Genomic DNA, 25,017 nt, shown 5'->3' with positions numbered 1-25,017 from the left:
TTTCCAGGGGAGAGCAGGTGGTCGTACACGTGGCCAGGAATGGAAGGGGAATCAAAGGAAGGAGAAAGGGAGGGAAAGGAAGGCGCTGGAAACAGAGCAAACCTCACCGGGAATTGAGATTAATTCTAGGTTGAACCGGAGCGATGATGAACCGGGGTCACAGGCGTGGGCGTCGAGCGCCATGTGCATTGAGCAGACTACTCACACCTGCTTGGGTTTACTTTGCGTTCGGAACATCCTAAATTGCCCTTCGTGCCACCTCTCAAAAGCCTATTGTGTGCGCCGATCCACACCACAGGCGGCTACCAAAGACACGACGAGTAACACGGGGAAAGTTGTGGTCCCGAGTTTCTGCCAGCCACGAAAGCAGCAAGCAGCAGCTGTGCAGCGGCGTGCCGACCACAAGATGGCGGCTCAGCGGCTGCATCACTGCAGCATGTGCTGTACACCGCGATCGTTCGCCTCTGATGATCGGGTCCGTCGCCGCCACAGGCGACGCACCACATAGTCATACCAAAGGCTCGATCCGTTGTGTTGCAGCAGGAGTGAAGACGCGCTTTTTCTCGCTCCGACGGCTCGCCCAGACCGACTGACTCGACACCAGGGAAACGACACAGCCTCATCAGAAGCGTAGATCGTAGATCGATGTTCCCGATTTGGCACATACGAATGCAAGCAAAAAAGACCTGCCTGTTAGCAGACCAGCGCATGATCGTAGAGTAAGGCGCGCAGTCATATGGAGTCAGGTTGAATCTGTTGTGATGCATGGTAGGTGGTGTAGCGAGAAGTGCTCTTGCTCCGAGCACATGCGGTCGCGGTTGTAGCCGCGATGCCGATGGTGGATCCACGGTCCAGGCGGCGGGCTGGAAAGATTTTTAAATGACTTCACTCGTTGGTTTTGTCAAGAGCCGCGATCAGGTGAGATCTCGTCTCCATCAAAAGCGTCCCGCCTGTCAGATCGCTGCTTCTTCACGAAGCGTGATGCATGGGCATTAATAGCTCGTCAGGTTGTTCCAGACAGCTTACTTCACACAACCTGCCGAAGCTGCATTCGGAGCAATTTCGACAACATGCCGAAGTGCATTGCGAGTTCTGACCTGGCCGGGGAGGATACGTACCTGTACGCGCTGGCAAGATGCTCCGACAGCACGTTTGCGACAACAGGGTCCGATGACGCTCTGCGCCTGTTTGATGGACAGACTCTGAAACCCATTCAAACCGTCAACAGCTGCCATGATGGAGTTGCTTGTCTCRCAGCCGCGGGAAATTCTCACTTTGTGACCGGTGGTCGCGACGGTTTGGTTAGATGTTGGGACACCCGAGCCAGAAGGGTATCCGAAATGGCAGATCCCCGCTCCAATGGCATTTCCTCTCTTGCCTGTATCGATTCCTACATTGCCGCGGGAACTGAAAGCACAAAGGAAGGTTTGGGCGATGTCAGTGTCCTTTTGTACGACACACGGAACCCGTCAATGCCATTGCGGCAGTACAACGAATCACACACGGACACCATCACCCAGCTTGCCTTCCATCCGGCCCAGCCAAATTTGCTTCTGTCTGGTAGCACCGATGGTCTCATCTCAATTTTCAACGTGGATCTGGAGGACGAGGAGGATGCGCTGCAACAGGTCCTGAACCCACGATCGGCCGTCCACTGCGCCGGTTTCCTCGCACAGGACTTAGTCTACTCTCTCTCCACAGATGAGCAGTATTCAATTCACACTCTGGCCAAGACCGCATTAGAGGACGAACAACTGCCGCCGCCCATCGAGTTCGGTGATGTGCGGGAACCGCTGCAGTGCATGTACGTGATCAATGTGTTGGTGCAGCCCGATGGGCCACCGCTCATGGCGTACGGACATACGGAGAGGCAGACACTGTCAATCTCGTCTATGGGCTCGCCGGGAGCGTGGCAGTTTGGGCCAAAGGTTGACCTCATTGGAGCACATGGAGACGATGTAGTGCGGGATCTCCTGATACATCATCAACGTGCACTCACATGTGGAGAAGACGGCAAGGTCAAGCTGTGGAAGCTTGACGCTTGATGCTTGAACGATGTAAGTAGGCATGCGTATTCACATCACTCTCATATCTCACTTCGCCATGTTGTCAGATGTGTACCTTTGATTTGACCATCCAGACCTTTCCCCTTCGCTCTGCAACCATGCAACATCACTTTATTGACGTCAGAAGACATTTGTCTGATTGAAATACTCACCATATTCAATGCTCGCACCCATCAATCATATATTCACACCTCACATGGCACAGTTGATCGTCAAACTCAACACATCCAGCATGAATACTGTAGCATCTACCGAGACATCAGCGGGTCGCCGTTCTGCTCGGATCATCTCCCAAGGCGGACCCAAAGCWTGGCCTGCCGACACATTCGGGCCCGAATCATCCGAAAGAGATTCACCAAGTAGTGAAGAGGTCACACAAGACGAGAATTGGGCATCTGACGAAGAAGACTTGCATGAGAACGAGGTCATAGTAGACAGCGATATTCCCCGGCCTAGCAAGACGCAGTTGGTGCATTCTAAGTCAACCATTTCAGATCGACGCTGACATGGCTCAGGTCCTACGGCGGAGGCCTCAAGAAGCATGGCCAAAGGAGTGATGAGTACCGGTCGGGACCGAAGAGACCGCATCAGCAGAGTGATCTGTAAGTGTCGCATTCTGAACTATGAAATAATAGACACTCACATCAAAAAGGGATCCGAACCACGATCAGAAGCGGCGCTGTACCACCGGCGAACACGAGGACGAGCACGATGAAGAGCCGAGACCACTGGGCCGTGATGCTATAAGACCCAAGCTTGAACTGCCCACCTCTTATCCCACGACCGCAAGCGGGCAGTCACATGTACTCGCATCGGACGAGCGAAAAGTGAAACTTGTCATCAAGAGCATTGATCAGATCTCGATGAATTTCTATGTGAGGCTATCCAGTATCGACAAGATTGGAAGTCTAAGTCGACAGCTCCAAGTACCAATGGACGCTTCGATGCAACAGTTCGAGTGCTCCACCCTTTCCGAAGAGAATGCCATCTTCCAGGCTATTGGGTACCTCGAGGGCGTTCATCTTACACCATTGTCGTCGGAGACAAATGCCAGTGGAATGCTGAAGCAACTGTACGAAAGAATCAAGCTTTTCGACCTCAGCCAGGAGTTGAACATCGTCGTCCTTGAGATCGCAGTTTTAGAGGGCCTTTTTGATCACCTTGTTCTCGATGCAGGAACCTTTGCTCAGTTCGCCAGAGCTTGCTACGATCGTAAAGCTGGGCACAGGATTGAAAGGGATTCAACCCTAGGGCAGCTCGTGAAAGCCGGACTTTCCCGCCTCATGCCAGAACTGATTGCTTCTGGAATTGCGGATGATCTAAGGAAAGCGAGAGGCCCCCTGGCGGAAGAATTGATGGATGTCGTGTGGAAACGACACATCAAGTTGGAGCAGCAGAGGGTTGCCCGCGTGATAGCTGACCGGGACGTCCTCGAGTGACGGCCCCTGGAAGCTCTCGTGTGGTTGATACGGCATGTGGAAATGCTAAAAGTTAGTTCCGTGCATAGCTTGATTCGATGTCTTTTTCATAGATGAGATAGCCGAGGGCTGATGTGGGTGTATGGTGTGAGGCTCTCGGGAGGAATGCAATTCACAACACTTCTTATGTCAGACAGCTTGACCTCGGCATAACTTTGTGCAATCAGATTGAACTCGACATTGGTAGCTACAATCCAGTCCTATCCAGTCCTACCTACACATGTGCGATCTGCCCTCTAGCTTTCCCGCTCATTGAATTCACGAACCTGGGTCGTTTCCACCCAGAAATCACTAAACATGACAGCCACCAAAGAAGAATCTCCAGACGTAAAAGCCATCAAAGCTCTCATCCAAGCCTTCTTTGACAGCATCAACAGCGCAGACACCAAAGCCCTTCTGTCCCACTTCTTCACTTCTGCAAACCTTACCATAATTCGTCAAGACCCTTCGCTGCCGCCTCCAGCAGATTCATCAGCTTTGACTCCCTCGTCGACAGCTCACAATGCGCCCCAGTTGWCCGCGGAGGAACAAGAGCCAAAGCTTACCATCGTGATGAGAACAACGATTGAGAAATTTGTAAAGCTCATTGAAGATGGGCAGAAAAGGAGAAAAGGGAGGCCAGGCCCAGAGCTTCACGAATCGCCTGACTTGGTATGCCATCCCAATTAATTGCTCACGCAACGTGCTAACTCGCAATGTTTCTGCTATCAGGAGGCAACTCATGTGAAGCAGGATGGTCTGTTTGCTTGTGCGTGGAGTCCATTCAGGGTCACTTTCGATGGCGTCTTGCATCATTATGGAACAATGGTATATACGCTTGGCAAAGATGAGGATGGGACGTGGAAGATCGAGGGCTTGACTCAGAACTACAGGCGTACGCCGGGGTGGGATGGCGATGAGCCGGGAATCATGTGAGCCAAGCATGTCCAAAAAGAGACGTAGGCCTGCAGAGCTCACAATTGGCCATGATACAGCTTGGGGAATGAGACGATTGACTGCGGTTTAGCATTTTGGTATTCTGCATTTTGACCAGCTTGATTTTTGCATCAGCTAGCTGGCTATCATCATTCCATAAGGTGTCCCCAAAGCGCCAGTCCAGACGGTGATTGACCGTCCATCGAAAATGTACACACAGACAAGACAGAGTATGTCTAGTAGAAGGTGTTGGGCCGGGTGGCGGCAAAGACCTGCTTGCCACGCTTTGGTGGTGCGCGGTGAGGAAGAGGGAACTTGAGGTCCTTGCTGGTGAGCTGCTTGATGTAGGGTCTGCGGATGTCGTCGGTCTTCTCAACCTCGACGACCTTGAGGATCTTTGAGAGAGTTAGCGTTGATGCAGGTGGAGCATTGGTTGTCTACACTCACGTGGATAGTTCGGAAGCGAGCGCGGTGACGCGAGGCCATGTCCTGGTAGAGCGACTCGACGGCGTCGGTGCGGGACATCTCACGGTACTCCTTGTACATGTTGTGGGTGCCGGAACGCGAGTCGTAACGGATCCAGATTCCAAAGTTCTTGACCTTGAGAGGGTGCTTCTCGTGGATCTATCCCGTAAATCAGCATCTCCCGYCCCACCTCCCCATCACCAGACATGTAGACACACCTTGTTCAGGCTGACGATCTCACCGTTGGCCTTCTTGATCTTGCGCAGCTTGGCGAGGAAGTACCAGAAGCGGGACTTGGCGACGACATCGTTGGGAGCAAAGATGCGCATGCGGTACAACTTTGGGGTCGGGTTGGCGTCAGAGGGCAGATGGCGCCCAATGACCTGGTATTCGACGAGACCTCTGCTCATTTTGGCGACCTGAAGACGTGCCGAGGGCTTATCAGCGAACGTGCTTCGAAGACGGGACGTGCAATGCGCAGTCGTCACTATGTCTTTTATCCAAAGATTTCAAGCGAAATTCCCTCCTCTTTCAACCCATGACAGTGGTTTACCGCGTGTCGCGCGGGCGGGGATGGCGGGTGGATACATACCTGTCTGAGTTCACACAGTTAGCAGACGGAGAGAGGGGGAGTGCGCATGTGTTGAAGACTTACTGATGCTGTCGGCGGTGGTTAGTACAAGGACGAGGTGTCGCGGAAGAGAACTGACGAACGTAGCGAATTAGAGATTGTTCGTCTTGGCGCCACTCTTGGCGAAGAACAGCTCAATGCAAGAGCACCAGCTCATTGGTGTCCCCCCACCTCACTTCACCCTTGGGCTTTGTCCACCACATCGACATCACAACAAGATGGAAGTGCTGTTCGATGACTTTGCCACGGCACACTCGGACCCATCTGGCCCCAATGGCTATTTGCTCGCGACAACCATTTCACCTGAAGCCCCACGTCACGATCCTGGACGATTGTACAACTTCCGCAATGGCATCAATCAGTTCAGCGTGCGCACCGACTTGCAATACAAGCTGCAATACAACCCGGGCTTGACGCTGGATAAAAACGAGGCCGCTGCGTGGCTCGATGTATTCGTGCAGCATCACAAGTTCGTCGGCTCGCTGCTCGCTGCCGAGGAGCTGCAGAATGTGGGCCGCACTCGGGAGGCCGACTGGGCGCGCGTATACGAGGAGTGGAAGGATGTAGTAAACGCCTTGTTCCGTGGCTATCAGAATGGTGCATTGGAAGCCTGGACTATTCCGTGTCTATACGTCGCTGGTCGCTACCTGCGCGTCTTCGCCATCAAGGCCGACGATGCAATAGCCAGCCAGCGCGAAAGCGGCATGGTGTTTGGAGGAATTCAAGAGGAAGATGCCTTCGACCCCAGCAGCAAAAACGAGAAACTTGAGGATGCCGCTCGTCAGATCAACCGCATCTTCGGCCTGTGTGTCGGTGACCGGTAAGTCTGCTGCTCCTTGCTCCATTACGATTTGCTTTCATCGCATGCATCACCTACTGCTGCTCTTTGGCACTGGCTCATGGTAAGTGCAGTAATCCGCTCGAAGACTCCCGGAAATGGGCCCTCTATTATGTCGCGACTTTACTCTTCAAGACACATTTCAAACTCAACCACATCTCGCTGTCAAAAAACATCCTGCGATCGCTCAGCGCCTCGAGTACAGACATGCCGCCTCTGTCTGCTTTCCCAAGAAGCCATCAGGTGCCGTTCATGTACTACTGCGGCGTCATCCATTTCCTCGACGAGGACTACAGCGCCGCTGAGCAGCATTTAACGTCTGCGTACAATATGTGTCACGTCAATGCGCGGAAAAACATCCAGCTGATCTTGACGTATTTGATCCCAACTAAATTACTGACATCACACTCACTTCCTTCATCAGCATTACTGGCGCAGTACCCATCACTCTCGCGTTTATTCCGGCCATTCTGTGATGCAATTCGAAAAGCTGACCTGGCGGCCTTCAATGCTSCACTAGAAGATGGAGAGGCTGAATTCGTCAAGCGGCGTATCTATTTGACATTGGAACGGGGTCGTGACGTGATTCTACGCAACATTTTTCGCAAGGTCTTCATCGCCGGCGGGTTCGAAGCGCCGAAAGAGGGCGACACTGCGCCGCCCGCGAGGCGTACCAGAATTTCTATAGATGAGTTCGCGGCGGCTCTCCAGCTTGCGGGTGCAGAAGTCAGTGATGGTGATGACGGAGTAGATTTTGATGAGGTGGAATGTTTGATTGCGAATGCAATCTACAAGGTCTGTCATGCCTCTTTGCAGCCGATGACGGGGCAATGCTGGACATCCAATGCTGACTATGATCGCAGAATCTCATGAAAGGCTACATCGCTCGCGAGCGTCGGATCATTGTACTTAGCAAAGCTGGCGCGTTTCCTGGGACAGGAGTGTGAGGCATCACGGTGCGTGGAAAGACATACCACGACCTACAATATTGGCGTATCTCGAGTGCGGACCACAACTCTTGCACCACATATGCAACCCCGGACCATGCGGCCAGGCCTTGGCCCTGCACTGCCAGCGCGGCATACTCGAACGCCACATCGAATGTGGCTGGCCGCCTGCGAAGGTGACTCACGAGCTGAACCGTCTTTCAGAGTTTAGCAAAGCGCCATCACAGGATGCACTGGGCCAAAGATTGGTGTCAGATAGAGCAGAAGTATGAAAGCTTGTTTCATGATCCAATCCGATCAGTATCAAGTCTACTTGACAAAAGCACGATAATCTGTGCTCTCATTGTGGCCAATCCATCCCGTTTCCATCATCCTTCGAAAACCCCCTTCGAGCATGATAGCTCTGTGCCTGCAATTTGACCCTTTTGTCGATCTCGCACAATCTACTGATACAACGACCCACTTGCCCTGTGCGCCTACAACGCCATGCCAGAATAGTACAGAAAAGAAGAAACATTGGATGTTGTACAAAGAAGGGTATCGCGATTGAGGTGCAGTGACGATAGAACCCAAGGAAWAGAAGGTAGCGCTTCGGTGTCCGCCGATTTACGTGCGTGGCGAGCGGGAGGCAGCAATGTCATCCTAAATTCTGTCAGCTGATGTATCTCGAACACGGCCATAGCGGCATGACTCACGAGATGGTTGACCACTACAGTAGGATGTCAGTCAATCTTAAATGAACAGCTGGTGGTGATGATACTTACTCGCCACAAACAGGTCGAAGAACAAGGGTGTGCCTCCTGCTTCCATTTCCATCTGCATAGTCCCGCTTCGCTTGAATGTACTTCGACTCCGTATGATAAGAGCGAGATAATGAGCTCTYAGCTTCGAGTCCGATGCCGGGGTGTTGGCATAAGCGTAACGTGCTGAGCTGAGTATCRTGCTGCACTGAACACCCGATTGCAAGCCTTGCTTCTTCAAAGCCAACCGTTGGAGTTCAGGTAGCTGGTAGCGGTGGCCGGAGCAGTAGATGACAGTGTCTTTCAGTACGGCAACGCCGCTGGGGGTGCAGATGGTGCTTTCATTCATGCCCTTATGCGTACCCTCTGCATGTTCAAGGTACCAGCTGTTACGCTTCTTGTCGAAGTTGACTTTCGGCGTATAGTCCCCCTTGTAAAGGTATTCTAAGATGGCTGAGAAGACTTCGGGATTCTCGGAGGGGAGGCTGAAGCGTTTACCCGACGACTCGAAGAATTGGGCGCGACAGGCTTCAGCAAAGTATGGTGACTTGAGGAGCACCTCTTCGTGACAGGCGAAGAGCCTTGATTCGGGACCGACGGCTATCGTGACGATGGCTGAGGTAAGGTTGCTAACAAGTGTGAGTGATGGCGGATATAACATGCAACACGATGGCGATGAACTTACGGGGATGTTGGCGAACTTCCCGCTCTCGTCGGAGACGACTGTAACGAGGAAGCCTGTATTGGTTGCTGGGTGCTGATACGTCTGGTAGAAGGATGCTCTTTGAACGACTTCTGTCTCTTGCTGCTCATCGACTTTCCCGCTCTATATGAGAAACTGTCCCGATGCGACTTATTTGCGCTACGGCTAGTTGTGAACATTTCGGCTTCTTTGCGGACTGATGTCGGAATGCTGAGACGATAGGGTGCTGGTAGGGAAGAAGGGCAGCAATTCTTGTGAGAGGAGACGGAGGAGCAAGAGATACTTATACTCCACCACGCAGGCAGCAGGAGCGCGGGCCAGACAACGGCGAAACGCACCCATGCAAGATCAACTTACTCTCTCCGGTGCAGAGTTGCCCTGGCAGTCGGGGCATACGGACAGAAACTCCAAGCAGAATGATAAGCCATTTAGCAGAAGTGGAATCGGACATGATTGGTAAATCGCATGCAAGCACTTTACGCGATCCAATAAGCGACGCGCGCGAGAGTAACGCGATATCACGGGACCCGGCGAGTCACCTCAAACAGCGGCCTCCTGAAGCGATCCGCGGCAGCTGATGCAAGGAAAGCGTTGGCCGCGTTTCACGGACCGGGAATGTCCCCTCTCGCTAGACTTGAAGAAGCATAAGGATCGGGGTCGCTGAACGCCATCTCGCGGCCTAAGAACTTTCCGACTCATTGGATTTCGCCACTCTGCGGGTGCCGGCCGATGATCCAGAATTTCTTGTGATGAACACAGCCGTCGATGGATTGTATGCCGTCGTGTAAAAGCCTGGTTTGCAGGCAGAGATGTCGGCGTTGCTATGTGCGTCGAGGTTGTACGAAGGCACGAGGGACTTCGTCGGCTTGCTTACCTTTCATGATCTGCAGTCTAAAATACGACGCTAACGCTCGCAGATGCAGGAACGAGGAACAGAGATCCCTGCCGTGTAAAGCAGATGGTATGGTGTTCAAAAGATCTGACGCAAACTGGAATATCTATTGGAGTCGTCAATTCATCATCATCGTCATCAAAATGCCGCCTTTCGCTCGGAAAGACATCAAGCACCTTCCCACCCTCCCACGCCTTCCCAGCATCTGAACATCATTCTTGCAGAGTCGCGGGCTGTGGTCCCCGCAACATTGCCTCTTCGTCATGCCCAATGTGGACCTTTTCAACGAGGAGCTTTGATCCGTAACAACTTCTCTGAGTTCTTATAAGCAATCATCTCTAGTTCTTCCTGCGTCACGAGACCGCTTTGCTCGAGTTCTTCAATCCATTTCAGTCCATTTTCATTCTGTTGGAAAGGATAATCGACACTGTAGAGGATGTGTTCAATTTTCGTATTGCCCAGGATGCATCTCAAAGGATCCAATGACCACACACCAGAGGTCGTAATCCAGATATTCTCATCCCAAACCTGCTTTAACTTGCGATGCTGCTCCCCCCAACGAACGCTGAGATTCGAGACGCGCTCGAGCATAAATGGAAGCATCTCTCCAAAGTGACCAATGATGATCTTGAGCCGAGGGAATTTGTCAAAACAGCCAGAGGCATATAGGCGAAGGATATGCAAGCCAGTATCAGCATGCCATCCCCATCCAGATGCGCCTAGACTACGACCAGCACCTGGCGTGAAATTTCCGGTGTACTGCGAAGTCATATCCTCCGCGGGCCATGTCGGATGAAGGTAGATTGGAACGTCGAGCTCCTCTGCCTTTTGCCACATGCAATCATATTCACTGCCGTCGTAATACTGCCCGTCGACATGGTTATCGATTAAAGCGCCGACAAACCCAAGCTCCTTAACTGCTCTTTCGAGTTCCTTTGCTGATGCATTGGGGTCCGCTACTGGCAGTGCTGCGAAGCCAGCGAATCGTTCTCTGTTTTTGGATATCGAGGCCGCCATCTGGTCGTTGCCCTCTCGACACTGCTTCGGACTGGGCCCTCCTGGAGCACACGCGTGGGAAACCACTTGCATCGCAACTTTGCCCTTGTCCATCTCGCTTAGACGTAAGTCTCCAATGTCCTCAAGCATGCTTTTCACGGCCGGGATTGCTCTGAATTGCTCCTGATACTGTTCATCGAACGCATCTAGCACTGCGGATGAGAGGAAGTGCTCCTCAAGCGCAATTAGCGGAGGAACCATGCTGAGAGAGGGGGTTGGAAAGGATAGTTGCCCCGGAAAGGCCAAGTACAATGTCAAGGTGAAGTAGACGAGTGAATTATAATGGAAACGACCTCTCTGGTGCTCTATACACCTTTTGCTCAGAGATCCAGCGGCTCGGTGCCGAGCTGTGGATCCCATCGGGAAGAGTGGTTTGTGCTTCCCTGACCGCGGAACCCTTCATGCAGGCTCGTGGGAGACAAACTTAAGTCAACGCTGCAGCGGCATCATGCGCACGCAAGGTTGAGGCGCGTTGACCCACGCTGAACGGTTTTCGAGCTGATCGAGACAAGGGTGATTGATCGGTCCACGCCGAAAGAGGTTTAGCGACATTTTCTACACAATGACGGGAGCTTCGTCAAAGGTTGCCCGAGGTTGTTATCATCTCCTCTCTCGCGTTCCTCCAATACGCTCACAAGCAAGAGATCAATATCCTCTCAGTCTGCACGTGTAGGTCGATTGAAGCTTACCGTACTTGCACTTTCACTGTCTTCACCTTCAACACCCCAGCTCTCATTCAGACTCTCACATCACAAAATGGCTTCGAAGTACATCCAACCCGCAGAGGTACAGGAGCTACCCATTCCGAAGCAATATTCAGACCTGGGATTCACACAGATTCGCGTCACCAACGTGCCCGAGTCGTCGAAAGAGGTCACTCCAGTCCAACTATTGACCCTCTACCGACCGAACAAGGTCAATGCCTTTACACCAACCATGATGGCGGAGCTCGAGACCGCATATACTCTCTTCGACATTGACGATCGTGTGAAGTGCATTGTCCAGACAGGTTCAGGCAAGATGTTCTGTATGTTTGGCCGCATCAATACACAGTTGGAAGCCCACTGCGAGTGCTGACTTCTCTTTCCCTCCCTTGCAGGCGCAGGTGCAGACCTCGAGACCGGCTTCGTAGGCGGAGAAGAGTCAAACCGAGACCACCGTGATGGTGGTGGCAGAGTCACCATGGCAATCAATCGATGCCGAAAGCCAACTATTGCCGCACTAAACGGAAGCGCTGTAGGTGTGGGCATTACCATGACACTGCCCATGAACATTCGTATCGCATATCAGGATGCCAAAATTGGATTTGTGTTTGCACGGAGAGGACTGGTCATGGAAGCAGCTTCATCTTTCTTCTTGCCTCGTTTGATCGGGTATGTGGTTGAGCTGATGCCCAAGAGAACCCTGCTGACCCGTTCCTACACCTAGCTACTCCAAAGCACTTCACCTTTGCACTACTGGGGCTACGTACCCTGCAAAGCACAGTCTGTACAGCGATCTCTTCACCGAACTACTCCCCACACCTGACGCTGTGCTCCCACGTGCACTCGAGCTCGCCGATGAGATTGTCAAGAATTGCAGTGGTATTTCCATCCATCTCTGCAAGGAGATGATGTACAGAAACCCAAATACCCCCGAGGGAGCACATTTACTGGACAGCAAGTTGGTGTACGAGATGTTCAGCAGCAAGGACAATAAGGAGGGAGTACAGGCRTTCTTGCAAAAGAGACAGGTCAACTTCCAAGGCACAATGCAGAACGATGCACCTCAGGCATGGCCCTGGTGGCATTCAGAAAGTACGGCGAACCGTCCGGTTGGTCAAGGGTACAAGTTCAAGGCAAAGATGTAATGCGGCAAAGGCATCACTTTTGAATAAATGGGTATCATAAGTTGCAGTACAAGCAGTTTCCCACTCAACTTCGACGCATTCGAGCTGTTTCGGCTAATGCAGGCATATTTCCTGCGTTAGTTTGAAGTTTCGCACATCAACCTATACGCCTTGCACAGCCCCGAGATCGCAAACCGCGTAATGTCGAGGATGCGAATGTCATGGTCTTGTGGATAAGAGACAGAGGCCGGGCTGCAACAGCGTTCAAGCTGTGCCGTTTGGCGACGAAGGCAGACCGGAACGCTCAGATGGCAGCGCCTTGTCACTGGTTTGTTGCTCTGCTATCAGGAACGCTGGAGTTTGGATCGCCTGCCGACCTCCATCATTCGGCTCCCCACCGTTCTCCATGCTGATTCCATCGAAAATGCGGGCCATGAACCCATCGACTGTTTTAGCACGTTGCTTGGCAGATCTTGGCTTCCTCTGTCGTCTTCGAGTTTGGTCCTTAGGTGGTTCTTGGTGCGAAGACGTGAACGACACGCGCGTCGAGTCCCCCATCTGTTCACTGGCTGCGGCGTCTTGCATCTGTTGGTCGTCGCCCGTCGGACTGCCATTCGATGCACGCTCTTCAACTGACCGTCTCGGGCGAGACCCCAAAATCTCCTCTCGCCGCTTTCTGTCTCTCTTACCCCTACCCCGAATTGCGGGTCTGATCGACCGCTGCTGCTTATGCTGCTCCTTGAACCATTCGAGGCCTCGCGCGCCATCGCCCACGTGCGCTTCGTAGTGTGGTCTCTGATTCTGTGAGATTGCATCCTGGCCTGGAGGCAATGAGTGGGATCGGTTCTTTCGTCTGGCGGCTCGATCTGCGCGGCTCTCGGCAGGAATCTTAGCAGGCTGATAGCCAGGTGTAGTCATACACTGGACCTTTGCTATCTCGACGTCGTCAATCATTAGTCCCCCAACGTACTCCTGGACTCGGTGCTCCACAAAGCGCTTATGAGGCATTCCCCTCGCCATTCCAGTTACTACGATGAAATTTGGCGGTGTTGCCAGCCTTGCGGACCTGTCTTGCACTAATGTGCGAAGCATCGTATGCGCGTGATCCCTGCATCCTCGAGTGAGCAGCGCGAGCTCGGCTAGGCGCACAACCAGTCCGAGTGAGTATGGTGTTCTCGTGCGGAGCTCTGCGGGTATGCATTCCGCTGGAGGGCAATTCCAAGCTTGGAGCAGGATGGTGAATGATGAGCGGTAGATATTGGTGATTGTTTGAGCTAATCCAAGTTGCCGTCTTGGCAACTCGGGCAGATTGGCCCAGTCGTTGACATCTTGTGCGGAGATTGTCTCAGCCTGCAGGTACTGCTGTGTCTGAGAGACGTCCGGTGGCTCGAACTGCTGCTCATTGACGAGCTCCGTCAGTTCCGTTTCCATCTCGTCATTCATGTTGGGTTCATTTGGCGTCCGCAAGCCGTTTGCCTCGGCAGATGGACCGTCGACATCGAGCTCCATAATCTCATCGTTGATGTTTGTCATCAAGTATCGAGTATGTGGTAGGAGTTCGTGGGGATGATGAAGCAAGTGAGCGGGCCGATGCTAAGCGCGATTTAGAGTTCTTCATGTGATTCGCCGATCATACCTTATTTTCCTGATGCAACTTCACTTCATAAGAATTTAGATGAGATGTGAGATAAGAACGAACTGACTTCATGTGCACTTGCCTCGTGAGAGATAAAGAACCCTTTTGACTTCGATGTATCTACTCCGTACATATGGAAAGGCCGTAAGGTAATGTATGAATGCTACGCCTGGGGTATCATCCAAAAGTAAAACGCCAGCGCTGATGCAATATAGAGATCCCCATCATTCACTCAGCACATTCTTGAGAGCGTCTGCATCTAGACCACTCATTATAGGTGGATGCTGAATCCTGATCTCGGGAGGGAATCCACATATTGGCCCCATTTGGTTGATTCCAGGCGGCCGATGCTTCGGCTTTTTTGGCGTGGCGTGTAGGTCTTCAGACTTACCCGTGCTTCCCGAGGCCACACTGGCGGTACGATTGAGCTTCGGTGGTACAGTCGCAACGGCCCCGCTGACCGTTGGGGTCGGAGAAGCTCCCCATCGCCCAAACACCCAGCCACCAACTTTGCCCCCGATGCCCTGCTTTCCGCTTGGTAATCTTTGAGCTGGAGGTGCCATGTCGCTAAGAAGACTGTGCCCACTGTTCAGAGACCGTGACAGCACCGCTGGCCGCGATGCGTGCGCGGTAGCATCGCTGAGCACAGCCTGAGGAGTAAAAGAGCGTGCGCCGTATGGCGTCAAGAGTTGTGACGGTCGAGACCGCAAAGTATGAATGTCCATGCCAGAGAATGAAACAATTGACTCATGGGAAGTGGCGCGCCGTAGCTTGCGGTGCTCGAAAGCGTTTGCCAGCTCGTCCGCAAGCGGAGAGGTAGTGTTCGAATCGTGACCGCGAGATGGTGTGCTAGCGTCCTCCCAGGCGAGCTCATCCTCTTCGGGAATTGCCACAGCGGAGATCTGCTGTTGTTCGATGGCTCGCAAATCCTCGGTGCTGATGTCGAGGATCGAACCAAGCGAAGGGCGGTTTGGATGGGACGAGGATGCGCGTGGCGCAAGGAATGAGCTTGTTGAAGATCTTTTCGAAACTGAAGGATCTAGGGATGGCGAGTCAGGGTCTTCCGTGTCTGGTGTTGTGGGACGCGATGAATCTTGGCCAGCATCACTGAACACACGATCGAACATGGACGACGACCGGTTGGTGGAGTGTGGTGAGCTAGGGCCCGATGACATCTGCATGGACCGGTATGATTGGCCTGACTGTACAGACCAGCGTTGATTTGAGGGAGTAATGTCTGGTAAGCTTGCGGCCGTATGAGAGAGTATGGCTGCCGTGCTTGAAGGCGTTCCGGGAGAAAAGTAGGAGCGTGGTGTACTCGTGCCCGACGAAGGCGTGAACTGCCCGGATGTGAGAGAGCCATAGCGCTTCTTTTTCGGACGCCTCAGGGTGCCACCAGATTTTGGAGTGGAAGGAGAGTGGTAATGGTGATGGACGTGAAGCTCCTGAGATGTTGCCCTACGCATCTCTTCCTTGAGATGCGGTCGCCGAGCGGTGGGAGTGGCTTCTGGGACATCTGTAGAGTCCGCCTCGATTGGCTGGTGAACCGAGAGTTGAGTGCGGAGATGCTCTACTTCCTCGTTTGAGGTATGTAACATATCTCGCAGCTCGACGATCCCCATCTGCAGATTCGCATTGTCTTGCAAGATGTCCTTCACAAAGTGCGAAACAACGTTGACCTGGCCGGGTTCGTGAGACACCTTTTTTACACCCGCCGCTCCCTTCAGCCTCCCAGCCGCAGAATCCAGTTCTCTCTCGACAGCATGACGCCGCTCCATACGTCCAAGTACTTCCACATGTCGCTCCTTCTCCTCCTTGGCCTCACGCTCAATACGTTCGATCTGTTCCTGAAGACTGGAGAGCGTCCGCTCGGCCTGCTGCCAACGACGCAGAGCAGATTTCTCCGCACCTTCCTTCTCAACGATCGTCGCTTGCCACGATGCTTGTTCACGCTCGAAGTCTGCCAGTTGCTGCTCCAGATGCTCTGTGCGTGCTGCCAGACTGGCCAGCTTGTGCAGCTCCTGTTGGGTGGAGCGGAGAGTGGCCTGCAGGTTGGTGACTTGGGTGTCTGACTCGGCCACGGCGCTGTTCAGGGTTTCGAGCTGATCCAGAAGACCACGGTTCTCTTGAATCGCGGACGCATTCTGCTGCTCCAGCTCTCTTTTCTCTGACTCCAGTGTCTCTATGTACACGGTCATCTCCTTCCGTTCCTTCTCCGAGTCCGCAATGTACGCCTCGTGGCGGACCAGCAGCGCCTGCAGAGAGAACGTCAGCGTCGACATGCCTGAGGTCGGAGAGTGCATCGGTGAACGTGGGTGCGGCGACAGCATCGTATGTATGGGCGATGGATGATCCATCACGCGCCACGCACAGTTCAACAGCGTGCACGGTTATCAGTGCAGCAGCGTCCACTGCTGAGAACTGCCAACAGCCGTGCTCCACAGCAACAGCGTTCTGCCAACTGTCGCAACGCTTTCGTCTGGCTGATGGTGGGAATATCGAACGTACCTTTCCTAGAGTCGCGGCAGTGCACACATCCCGCTCCAAGCCCTCCAATACGCTCGTAGTGTGTTGCAGATAGGCGCACGATGCGTTACCACAGCAGCAGGTTGCCGTCCGCTGTGCTACTGGAATGTTGGGTCTGCCGCTTGCATACTCGGCGACAAAGGTATGCGCCCAGGATTCATYGTCGTCCATAGCGSCTTCGCCGTTGCCCAGTGTCGTGTCCGAGTCCAGAGGATGTATTGACGTTCATTTCACAACGACTGGTGCGTGCGTGAAAGAAACGGGAACATGGTGCCAGGAACACAGGGGAGACAACTTTATCAGGTGGTGTTGTTGTGATGTTTGCGACGTACGAGTACCGGCGCGGCGATCGGCCCTGTCCAGCCACTTCCAACTTCATTCACTAGCTCATCATCTCTACCACATGATCATGCCATGCTTATGCGCCTTGCTCTGCTTATTAGATGCACGCTTGGGYGGTGTGGTAGGCTCACAGTCGCGCACGAGTGTCTTGACATCAGTCATGGACTCATCATGCAGCTCCCCAGACCACGCCACCGCTCGCTGAGGATGTCAGCAGGGAACAAGCCTGAATGGCGTCAGGCCAGGGACAGGAACCGTCTTTCCTGAGTCCTGACAGTGGTTCGGAGTCCCCAATTCCGTCCCTGTTACCCACCGCTGTCGATAACGAAATTCTGATGAGCGATGCCTACAAGCAGAACGAATGTGGTGAAATGGTCTGAATTGGGAAGTCGACGATGCGAATGGCGTTCCCGCGCAATCTTGCGAGATCTATCGACGAGGGTCCTACATCGTCAGTAGGCGTTTAGCGACATGAGAGGCCGTTGATTTGGACATTTCAGCATTCGTAAGAGGCAATTTGTCGTGTGATGTAGACGAATTGCATATCAATAAGATTGTACGCTCTGGTTCACGCCGTTCACCACGCCTGCATCAGAAAGCTTCGCACCTTGAGCGGTTCGGCAACAGCGGTGTTGACATGAATGATAGATGTAAGGTGGTAGAATACACAAAGACAAATGACATTTGATGAAGCTTATTCGACCCTGAGATGTAAAGGCGTCGGGCGTCGGTCTCGTTCACATGCAATATTCTATTTATTTACAGGTCGTGTCAAGCGTAAAACTCCATGTCCCTGCCGGCGGGCTATGCCATTCCCTGCGTGCTGTGTCACCGCGCAATGCCGCTATGCAAATCAAATAGGTATCGTAATCTCATTCATGCCTTCTCCATCCGCCTTCGATCTGCTCTCTTGGGTAATGTCCAGGGCACTGCGCAGACAACCTTGGCTTCGCGTTAGCATTCGCTCCCAAGTCGCCTTCTCATCAACACCTACCTCGCCTTCGCTGTACGCCCAGAAGTATACAATGCATCCGATCAGATAGTAAATGGCCGGATTGGTCGCCTGATAGATCAAGACGCTCGACAAACTGGCCAGCGGTAGCCACATCAGCCGCACTTCGATACTCCGCTGGATCGAGGTTCCGGCCAAGTACTTCAGTGGCCATTCGTATGCGAGTGTCAAAATCCCAATGACAAGATTGATGGTTTGTAGTATGGGCACAGGTTTAACAGCGCCATCGAAGTTCTTGGTAAGCCAGTCAAAGAAGAATTTAGGCCAGAAGAATCCTTCCAGTGCTGCAGCTAWCTGGTCTACGAGTGGATTATCAGTCTTGCAACCCCTCAACCTGCTTTTTGATACTCACATGCCGCTGCTGTCAAGCAGATCAAGCGAGCCCAGTGGTTCTTAATCAGCTTCCCCATTGTGCGCAAACGCCCCAGTCCTTGAGCAGCACGCAGCAGAGGTTGTGCTTCCGGCTACCGTCGACAAGGTGTATCTACCATTGTCAAGGGAAGCAGTCAGTCGTATATGTGCCCAAGAGAAAGTAGGTGAGTACGATCGAGGTTTGTACGTTGTAGGGTGGTAGGGAACCAGATGTCAGTCCCATGGGCCAGACCTGAGTGAGATGTTTGAATATCGAGCATGGGGACTCGCTAGATGTGTTAAAAGTCAGAAAGCAGCACCTGGCCAAGAGAGTGCCAAACGCCACCAAAGACGAGAGATGGAGGCTACGCGGAACCGTCTTTGCAATGGCTTGACCATCACGCCGGCGTCGCCAAAACTGGCGCTGCACATGCTGCGTGGAAGATGCGGTGGGCAAAGTGCTTGCATGCTAACATGCGTTACGCGCCGAGGGAGCAACGAATGAAGTCGTCGAAAGAGCTAACCTGGATGCACGGCATGTGTGAAATGGCTGGATTGAATAACGATTGGCTGCGGTAACTGATGTCCACTCGCGAGTCTATTTCGAGTCGCATCGTGCCTAAACACGCCGTCTTGACGTCGGACTGCATGAAAGTTGTTGCGAAGGTACTCTGGACTTCAACGAAGAAACAGGACGTCAAATCCATCCAATTGAGAAGGTCGTATGCACTGGAACCTGCAATGTTGTGGCACAGCAAGTGTACCGAAGTGTTCGTGGGATCGAGACGGTAGGAGATCCCGGTAGTGTCCGACCAATGGACGGCTCATTATGCGCCAAGACACACCTTAGCGCCGGCGGTTACAACGTTGGCAGCTGCTCGTCTTGCATGCCGGCACACATTCGTTTTGTGGAAGCACAGCCAGTTCATCAATTGGCGAAGCCTTTGCATTGGAACGGGCTTGCTCGAAGCGCTCCTGGCAGTCGTAGTCGCTGACTCGGCAAGGCGACCCTTCTGAGCCCTGGCGCCAGAGGCGCGTAACTTCGAAGGTTGGTGACAGACGCTTCTTTGTAATTTTTGCCTCTCGAAAGTCTTCAATTGCTGCACCTAAATCATCCTTGACTGTTGTTTTCTTGGACTCACACAGGACTCCYCAAGAGAAGCCAGAAGTGTTACGATTCAGCATGGATCGGTCGTAGGAAAACAACAAGCCTCAATACTGATCCGCCCACCCTGGAAAATATTCGAGACTTGCAACATCTTACAACATGGCAGTCAAAGGAAGGAAGTCATGGCTGGCCGCACAATTCACTGCGGGCAAAATTATGTTTTACAGCTTCTTCCATGGCCTGCATATATTCCTCTTCGTTCTAGGATGGTGGCTACAGGTTCGGGATCCAAGGCTAGCACCCCTCAATACACTTCAGTTCAGCGTATGGATGTCTCGAGGAGCTGGACTATGTCTAACAGTTGACGTTCTGCTGATCCTTCTTCCTATGTGCCGGAACGTTCTCAAAGTCATTCGGCCGAAGATAAAATGGCTGCCCTTGGACGAAAGCCAATGGTTCCACCGACAGGTCGCTTACAGCATGCTCCTTTGGACGATGGTACATACGGCTGCACACTACGTGAATTTCTTCAACGTAGAACGATCACAGATCAGGGCAGAGGCGGCCGTGCAAATCCATTACACCCAAGCCGGCGGGATTACCGGACATGTCATGCTACTTTGCATGCTGCTGATGTATACAACATCCCACGCCAAAATCCGTCAGCAAAGCTATGAGACGTTTTGGTATACGCACCACCTGTTTATCCCCTTTTTTCTGGCAATGTATACCCATGCTACAGGCTGCTTTGTTCGTGATAGCGTGGAGCCGCACTCTCCATTCGCCAAGCAGTATTGGACTCACTGTATTGGGTATAATGGCTGGCGGTGGGAACTCGTTGGAGGAGGACTCTATCTGTGCGAAAGAGTATGGCGGGAGATCAGGTCAAGACGAGAGACAGAGATCATCAAGGTCGTCAAGCACCCATTCGGTAGGTTGATTCCAGGCAGCAAGACCTATATGGGAAGCTAACAACTTCGCAGAGGCCGTCGAGATCCAGTTCCGGAAACCAAGCATGAAGTATAGAGCCGGACAATGGCTCTTTTTGAACGTGCCCTCGATCAGCGGGAACCAATGGCATCCATTCACCATCACCTCTTGTCCGTTTGATCCCTACATCAGCGTCCACGTAAGACAGGTGGGCGACTTCACCAGAGCGCTAGCGAACGCACTGGGCGCTGGTCCAGAGCAGCAGAAGTTGTACGACGAGCTAGACCCCTATGGCATGTTTGAGGTTGCATTGCAGAACGGACAGGAAATGCCCAAGCTCCGCATAGACGGCCCATATGGAGCGCCAGCGGAAGATGTGTTCGATAATGAGATATCCATTCTGATCGGTACCGGCATTGGCGTGACACCCTGGGCAGCCATCTTGAAGAACATCTGGCATATGCGTTTGCAGCCAAATCCACCACGAAGGCTTCGAAGAGTCGAGTTCATCTGGATCTGCAAGGACACAACCTCCTTTGAATGGTTCCAGGCGCTTCTGTCAAGTCTTGAAGCGCAGAGCATGAGCATGACTGGCGCTGGAAGCCAGACAGAGTTCTTACGCATCCACACCTATCTCACCCAGAAGATGGACGTAAATACCGCACAGAACATTGTTCTGAATTCCGTGGGCACAGAAAAGGACCCTCTGACAGAGTTGGCTAGCCGCACCAACTTTGGTCGGCCAGATTTCAATCGCTTGTTCGTTGGAATGCGAGAAGGCATTCTAAACCAGAGTTACATCGACGGGTTGGACAAACGCGGTCGAACGGACGTCGGAGTGTACTTCTGCGGTCCTAATGTGGCTGCGCGAGAGGTGAAGAGCGCGTGCAAGGAGGCCACTGCAAAGGATGTCAAGTTCAAGTTCTGGAAGGAGCATTTCTGAGCGGGAACAGGGATGATCAGAAGGCGTTTTGCGAAATACCAGGCTGGCAGCCCTTTTAGAGAAATGGGTATCATGAGTAGTACCATCCATATATGTACACTGAATCCAACGTAACGAATCTCATGCTTTCGCTCGTCCGGACTCCGCATTTTGTGTTGTACATGCACCGCTCCACAATTCGTCTCTTTTAAACGTGTTGGCTACTGTCATCATCCAGCGCACGCTGCAAGTTCACGCTTCGCTCTTGTCGCATCGTCTCGCCGTGCATCGATTATGCGCCAAACATGCCTCCGCCACCGCCTTGTCTCTGATTTGCCTCACCCTGCATCTTCTCGGAGACTTTGATGTTGACTTCGAAGAATTTGGACACGCAGCGGTCGAGGCAGACGGATTCGCCCTTGTTGAGGTCGCCTTCGCGGTAGTTGTTGGGGATGCATTTCTTCGTGCATGTGTCGACAAGTCTGGGTTCTCCATCGTCAGCCGTCTATAATATACTCGGGCTATCCTGACAGGCGCGCGCACTGGTTGAACATGTTGGAGACCATCTCGATCTCCGCCTCTGCTGCTGCGATCTTCTCCGCCGATGAAGGCTGAGGCCGTCCGCCACCAAAAAGAGAGAAAGACATTATGTGGAGAGTTTCGTTGGGCTGATCGATTGGTTGATTGTAAGAAAGAGTGCGATTGTGCTGGCAATGGCAATGGCCGTGTTGATGTCTCGTGCTTGCTTCTTGGTTGGAGATCGTCAGAGCTTGTCGGATCTCCAGTTCTAGCTCGAGATGCACTTCACATCCTTGTCTTTACTTTACTTTACTTCTTCTGCCTTTCCATCGACCATTACAGAGACGTTGTTGTATCACAACTCCTTCAACATGATCGGGAATGCGTCTGGATACCCTCACTCGAGCTATCTCGCCGCCGCCCACTCGAAGGGTGAGAACAACGGACGATGATGAGGATAAGCCAAGTATTGCTGCCATCGAAGCAGGAAAGGCCAGGATCGGAGATCACCTATCGTACTTTGTGACAAGACTCTCTGCTGTGGCACGTCCGAGTATAGATTGTCCGCGAATTGGTCTTCATGACTTCGAAGATCTGTACACGCGCAATCAGCATCAACATGGTAATCATTTCGTAGTGCACCAACACGATCATCCAATTGCTGGTGTACATTACGATCTGAGAATCCAATTCTCAGAGACCAGCACGATATCGTTCGCCATTCCGTATGGGTTAGTGGCGCTCTGCGTAGTAAGGGTAGGTATCTACGAAGTGCTGACTCTAGCGCAGTCTGCCTGGAAACCCGAACAGCATCCGTCCAAATCGAATCGGTATGTGACAGAGCGTCTTGATCTCTGGCACACATGCTGACTCCGATACCTGAATCTAGGTATAGAGACAAGAGTGCACAACCTTTGGAATAATTTGAYAGAATCAGCATCACATGCCACTGGCAGCCTGCTCATATGGGATACTGGAGAATATGAGGTACTACAACGTCCGGTAAAAAAGCAACCAAYAACCGATGATGAAATGTCTGAGGAAGAAGTCCACCCTTCAACAGAATCTCAAAGCGAGAGGTTGTTCGCGGCTTTCCAGAGCCGACACATACGTCTTCGTTTGCACGGCACACGTTTACCTTCAAACTATACAGTCGTTTTGAGACTCCCATCACATGACGATCGGAGCTCACAACCTCGAAAGCCAAAGCGAAAACGACGGCGCATCATAAAGTCCGACAAGCTACTGGCGAGTGGCAGCGATTCGGAGAGTGTGAACTTAGTCCATGAGAATGCTGAAGAAAACGAGAAGGAGAACATTGAGGCTGCGATGGCCTCCGAGGATGAAGAAGAGGTGATGCGTATTAACAATGCATATCCCGGTTCTTTCAACACTATAGGGTCCGTTCATCAGCGACACTGGTTCATCACTCTGGACCGTACACTTTCTGGCTTCCGCAAGGAGAATGGAGCGTCACGATGGACCGGAGATTGGGAGGCTTTCCATGTCCTGGGCCGCGAACACGAGCGCAGCATTGTCACGGGTAGGCTCGCCGATGAAGTCATGGCCGATGATGGAGTTGTAAAATTCGTGGGTCGCAAGATGTGGAGGCCCATAATTGAGTAAATACATGTGACTTACTCCGTCTCTGCTGCCTGACACTCTCAACGAAGCTTACGAGTATGGGGCAAGACGACTCCGTTTCAAGCGATCTTCTCGATCCCTCGATTCGAGGTTCGGATCGCAAAACCACAAGCGTTGTGTGGAAATCGAAGACACGACTCCGAGGCCGGCTGCTTCTTTTCATGCTCGCGTTGTAACGACCCTGCTCTGGCGGCGGTCTCTTTTCGGACCCATAGAGCCTGTTCGAGTGTCCTGGTCTTTGCAATCTCGCAACTTCTCATCGGGGGGAGCTGCTCTTCAACTCTTTAAGGGCACGGTTTTTGTTCGAATAATCTAGTCCAGATACAGAATATGAACTACCTTGTCTTAGAATGTACACAAAGCGCAATGCCTCCTAAGACAAATCCCATGCCTAACCAGGTGTCTGGAAAATAGTTAGCGATAATAGAATTACAGCTGGTCACTTCCCATTGCTCACCTTTCGATATAACCTTACCATCCGCCCACCACTCCCCCAGCACGGTGAATAAGAATGCTAGAGAATTCGTGATCGGTACCGTTAGACTCAATTCTGGAGGCGTAGTGTCAGATTGTTGCAGCAATGATGGCGGAACTCAATTGCGACCCACCAGCTTGACCAATCAAGAGGAAGAACCAGACGCTGCCGGTGACGTTCAAAAGCAATGGTATAGCGTAGCTCGGATTCTTCAGCAAATCAATGACAGCGTATAGCACTCCCCAAAATTTCTTCTTTATCCAGGGCGTGTTGGGACTCGTCAAGTATGGCCGTGTTACTTGTGGCTGCTTGTCCCTGGCAACGGCAGCTTTTCTCATGAACGGAGTGGTGAGTCCCCAGCATGCTCCGACCTGATATTGTCAGAGAGTGGGATAATATGTGTGAAGACTCCGTGGAATCAGGGGTTCGAGTGACAATACCATGAGGAAGCCCACAACCCAGCGCCATATTGAAGGTGAAGAAATTGGTTGTGAAGGAGTATCGGGATCCATTATGTGATTTTTGGATGGCGCGCTATTGATTGTAGTTGACGCGAAGTGAAGTGTCGTTTGAACACGCGCAAGCTTCACCGGCTGGCCCGGCTCGGCATCATGGGTGAATTGTTTGGTCTGCTTCGTCACCAACCTTGAAACCTTCAGCGGATCGATACGATCGTCACATCTACGAACCGGGCAGTCGCAATGGCGGCGTACTGTTTTCATACGCTCCCGTCACAACCTTTTCATCAAGGTCACTGACGCCTCCACATCCATACTCCGTACCAGCTCCGAACAGCTTCCGCGAACTTCGATAAGCCTCTCCACACACCCGAATCTCAGCACCATCGAAACAAGAGCCGAACAGCATGGCAGACTGCGGCTTTATACCACTTCCGCTGTGTATTCAGTGCGGCACTGATCAGAATCCCTGTCACGTCAAGATAGTTGGGCCAACTCTGGGATTCGCTGTCGGTGTCCTTATGGCTGTGAGTTA

The 25,017-nt window shown here is 52.5% G+C and overlaps 15 protein-coding genes; 7 read left to right on the top strand and 8 right to left on the bottom strand.

Moving 5' to 3' along the window:
- Window positions 1–1,070: 1,070 nt before the first annotated feature.
- Window positions 1,071–2,045, top strand: RCC_08277 (related to WD40 repeat protein; the record flags this gene model as incomplete). Its single annotated transcript, XM_023773528.1, has 1 exon — window positions 1,071–2,045. The coding sequence occupies one exon, from the start codon at window positions 1,071–1,073 to the stop codon at window positions 2,043–2,045; it is 975 nt and encodes a 324-aa protein (XP_023629296.1).
- Window positions 2,046–2,298: 253 nt separating this feature from the next.
- On the top strand, window positions 2,299–3,505 carry RCC_08276 (uncharacterized protein; the record flags this gene model as incomplete). XM_023773527.1 has 3 exons in its annotated part: window positions 2,299–2,531; window positions 2,582–2,668; window positions 2,719–3,505. The coding sequence occupies 3 exons, from the start codon at window positions 2,299–2,301 to the stop codon at window positions 3,503–3,505; spliced, it is 1,107 nt and encodes a 368-aa protein (XP_023629295.1).
- A 336-nt stretch (window positions 3,506–3,841) lies between these two features.
- On the top strand, window positions 3,842–4,459 carry RCC_08275 (uncharacterized protein; the record flags this gene model as incomplete). XM_023773526.1 has 2 exons in its annotated part: window positions 3,842–4,195; window positions 4,256–4,459. 2 exons carry the CDS (start codon window positions 3,842–3,844, stop codon window positions 4,457–4,459), a joined length of 558 nt encoding a protein of 185 aa, XP_023629294.1.
- Window positions 4,460–4,695: 236 nt separating this feature from the next.
- Window positions 4,696–5,334, bottom strand: RCC_08274 (probable 60S large subunit ribosomal protein; the record flags this gene model as incomplete). XM_023773525.1 has 3 exons in its annotated part: window positions 4,696–4,854; window positions 4,907–5,083; window positions 5,143–5,334. 3 exons carry the CDS (start codon window positions 5,332–5,334, stop codon window positions 4,696–4,698), a joined length of 528 nt encoding a protein of 175 aa, XP_023629293.1.
- A 439-nt stretch (window positions 5,335–5,773) lies between these two features.
- RCC_08273 (related to Protein CSN12 homolog) lies at window positions 5,774–7,340 on the top strand (the record flags this gene model as incomplete). XM_023773524.1 has 3 exons in its annotated part: window positions 5,774–6,375; window positions 6,468–7,188; window positions 7,257–7,340. 3 exons carry the CDS (start codon window positions 5,774–5,776, stop codon window positions 7,338–7,340), a joined length of 1,407 nt encoding a protein of 468 aa, XP_023629292.1.
- A 606-nt stretch (window positions 7,341–7,946) lies between these two features.
- RCC_08272 (uncharacterized protein) lies at window positions 7,947–8,962 on the bottom strand (the record flags this gene model as incomplete). XM_023773523.1 has 4 exons in its annotated part: window positions 7,947–7,982; window positions 8,036–8,049; window positions 8,105–8,709; window positions 8,766–8,962. 4 exons carry the CDS (start codon window positions 8,960–8,962, stop codon window positions 7,947–7,949), a joined length of 852 nt encoding a protein of 283 aa, XP_023629291.1.
- A 995-nt stretch (window positions 8,963–9,957) lies between these two features.
- RCC_08271 (related to 5-carboxyvanillate decarboxylase) lies at window positions 9,958–10,932 on the bottom strand (the record flags this gene model as incomplete). The annotated part of the gene is made up of 1 exon (XM_023773522.1): window positions 9,958–10,932. The coding sequence occupies one exon, from the start codon at window positions 10,930–10,932 to the stop codon at window positions 9,958–9,960; it is 975 nt and encodes a 324-aa protein (XP_023629290.1).
- Window positions 10,933–11,487: 555 nt separating this feature from the next.
- On the top strand, window positions 11,488–12,580 carry RCC_08270 (related to enoyl-CoA hydratase/isomerase family protein; the record flags this gene model as incomplete). XM_023773521.1 has 3 exons in its annotated part: window positions 11,488–11,758; window positions 11,831–12,104; window positions 12,160–12,580. The coding sequence occupies 3 exons, from the start codon at window positions 11,488–11,490 to the stop codon at window positions 12,578–12,580; spliced, it is 966 nt and encodes a 321-aa protein (XP_023629289.1).
- A 243-nt stretch (window positions 12,581–12,823) lies between these two features.
- On the bottom strand, window positions 12,824–14,068 carry RCC_08269 (uncharacterized protein; the record flags this gene model as incomplete). Its single annotated transcript, XM_023773520.1, has 1 exon — window positions 12,824–14,068. The coding sequence occupies one exon, from the start codon at window positions 14,066–14,068 to the stop codon at window positions 12,824–12,826; it is 1,245 nt and encodes a 414-aa protein (XP_023629288.1).
- Window positions 14,069–14,419: 351 nt separating this feature from the next.
- RCC_08268 (uncharacterized protein) lies at window positions 14,420–16,892 on the bottom strand (the record flags this gene model as incomplete). XM_023773519.1 has 2 exons in its annotated part: window positions 14,420–16,450; window positions 16,704–16,892. The coding sequence occupies 2 exons, from the start codon at window positions 16,890–16,892 to the stop codon at window positions 14,420–14,422; spliced, it is 2,220 nt and encodes a 739-aa protein (XP_023629287.1).
- Window positions 16,893–17,939: 1,047 nt separating this feature from the next.
- Window positions 17,940–18,485, bottom strand: RCC_08267 (uncharacterized protein; the record flags this gene model as incomplete). XM_023773518.1 has 3 exons in its annotated part: window positions 17,940–18,005; window positions 18,058–18,365; window positions 18,428–18,485. 3 exons carry the CDS (start codon window positions 18,483–18,485, stop codon window positions 17,940–17,942), a joined length of 432 nt encoding a protein of 143 aa, XP_023629286.1.
- Window positions 18,486–19,693: 1,208 nt separating this feature from the next.
- On the top strand, window positions 19,694–21,407 carry RCC_08266 (the record flags this gene model as incomplete). XM_023773517.1 has 2 exons in its annotated part: window positions 19,694–20,465; window positions 20,518–21,407. The coding sequence occupies 2 exons, from the start codon at window positions 19,694–19,696 to the stop codon at window positions 21,405–21,407; spliced, it is 1,662 nt and encodes a 553-aa protein (XP_023629285.1).
- A 271-nt stretch (window positions 21,408–21,678) lies between these two features.
- RCC_08265 (probable mitochondrial import inner membrane translocase subunit tim10) lies at window positions 21,679–22,033 on the bottom strand (the record flags this gene model as incomplete). XM_023773516.1 has 2 exons in its annotated part: window positions 21,679–21,868; window positions 21,930–22,033. 2 exons carry the CDS (start codon window positions 22,031–22,033, stop codon window positions 21,679–21,681), a joined length of 294 nt encoding a protein of 97 aa, XP_023629284.1.
- A 253-nt stretch (window positions 22,034–22,286) lies between these two features.
- On the top strand, window positions 22,287–23,531 carry RCC_08264 (uncharacterized protein; the record flags this gene model as incomplete). XM_023773515.1 has 3 exons in its annotated part: window positions 22,287–22,636; window positions 22,695–22,735; window positions 22,795–23,531. The coding sequence occupies 3 exons, from the start codon at window positions 22,287–22,289 to the stop codon at window positions 23,529–23,531; spliced, it is 1,128 nt and encodes a 375-aa protein (XP_023629283.1).
- A 353-nt stretch (window positions 23,532–23,884) lies between these two features.
- Window positions 23,885–24,536, bottom strand: RCC_08263 (related to integral membrane protein; the record flags this gene model as incomplete). XM_023773514.1 has 4 exons in its annotated part: window positions 23,885–23,952; window positions 24,007–24,099; window positions 24,158–24,395; window positions 24,465–24,536. The coding sequence occupies 4 exons, from the start codon at window positions 24,534–24,536 to the stop codon at window positions 23,885–23,887; spliced, it is 471 nt and encodes a 156-aa protein (XP_023629282.1).
- Between the last annotated feature and the right edge of the window lie 481 nt (window positions 24,537–25,017).

The sequence above is a fragment of the Ramularia collo-cygni genome, assembly GCF_900074925.1.
Source record: "Ramularia collo-cygni strain URUG2 genome assembly, contig: RCC_scaffold13, whole genome shotgun sequence".
NCBI lineage: Eukaryota > Fungi > Ascomycota > Dothideomycetes > Mycosphaerellales > Mycosphaerellaceae > Ramularia > Ramularia collo-cygni.
Note: the sequence above shows the minus strand (reverse complement) of the source record. Positions and strands in the feature narration are given on the sequence as shown.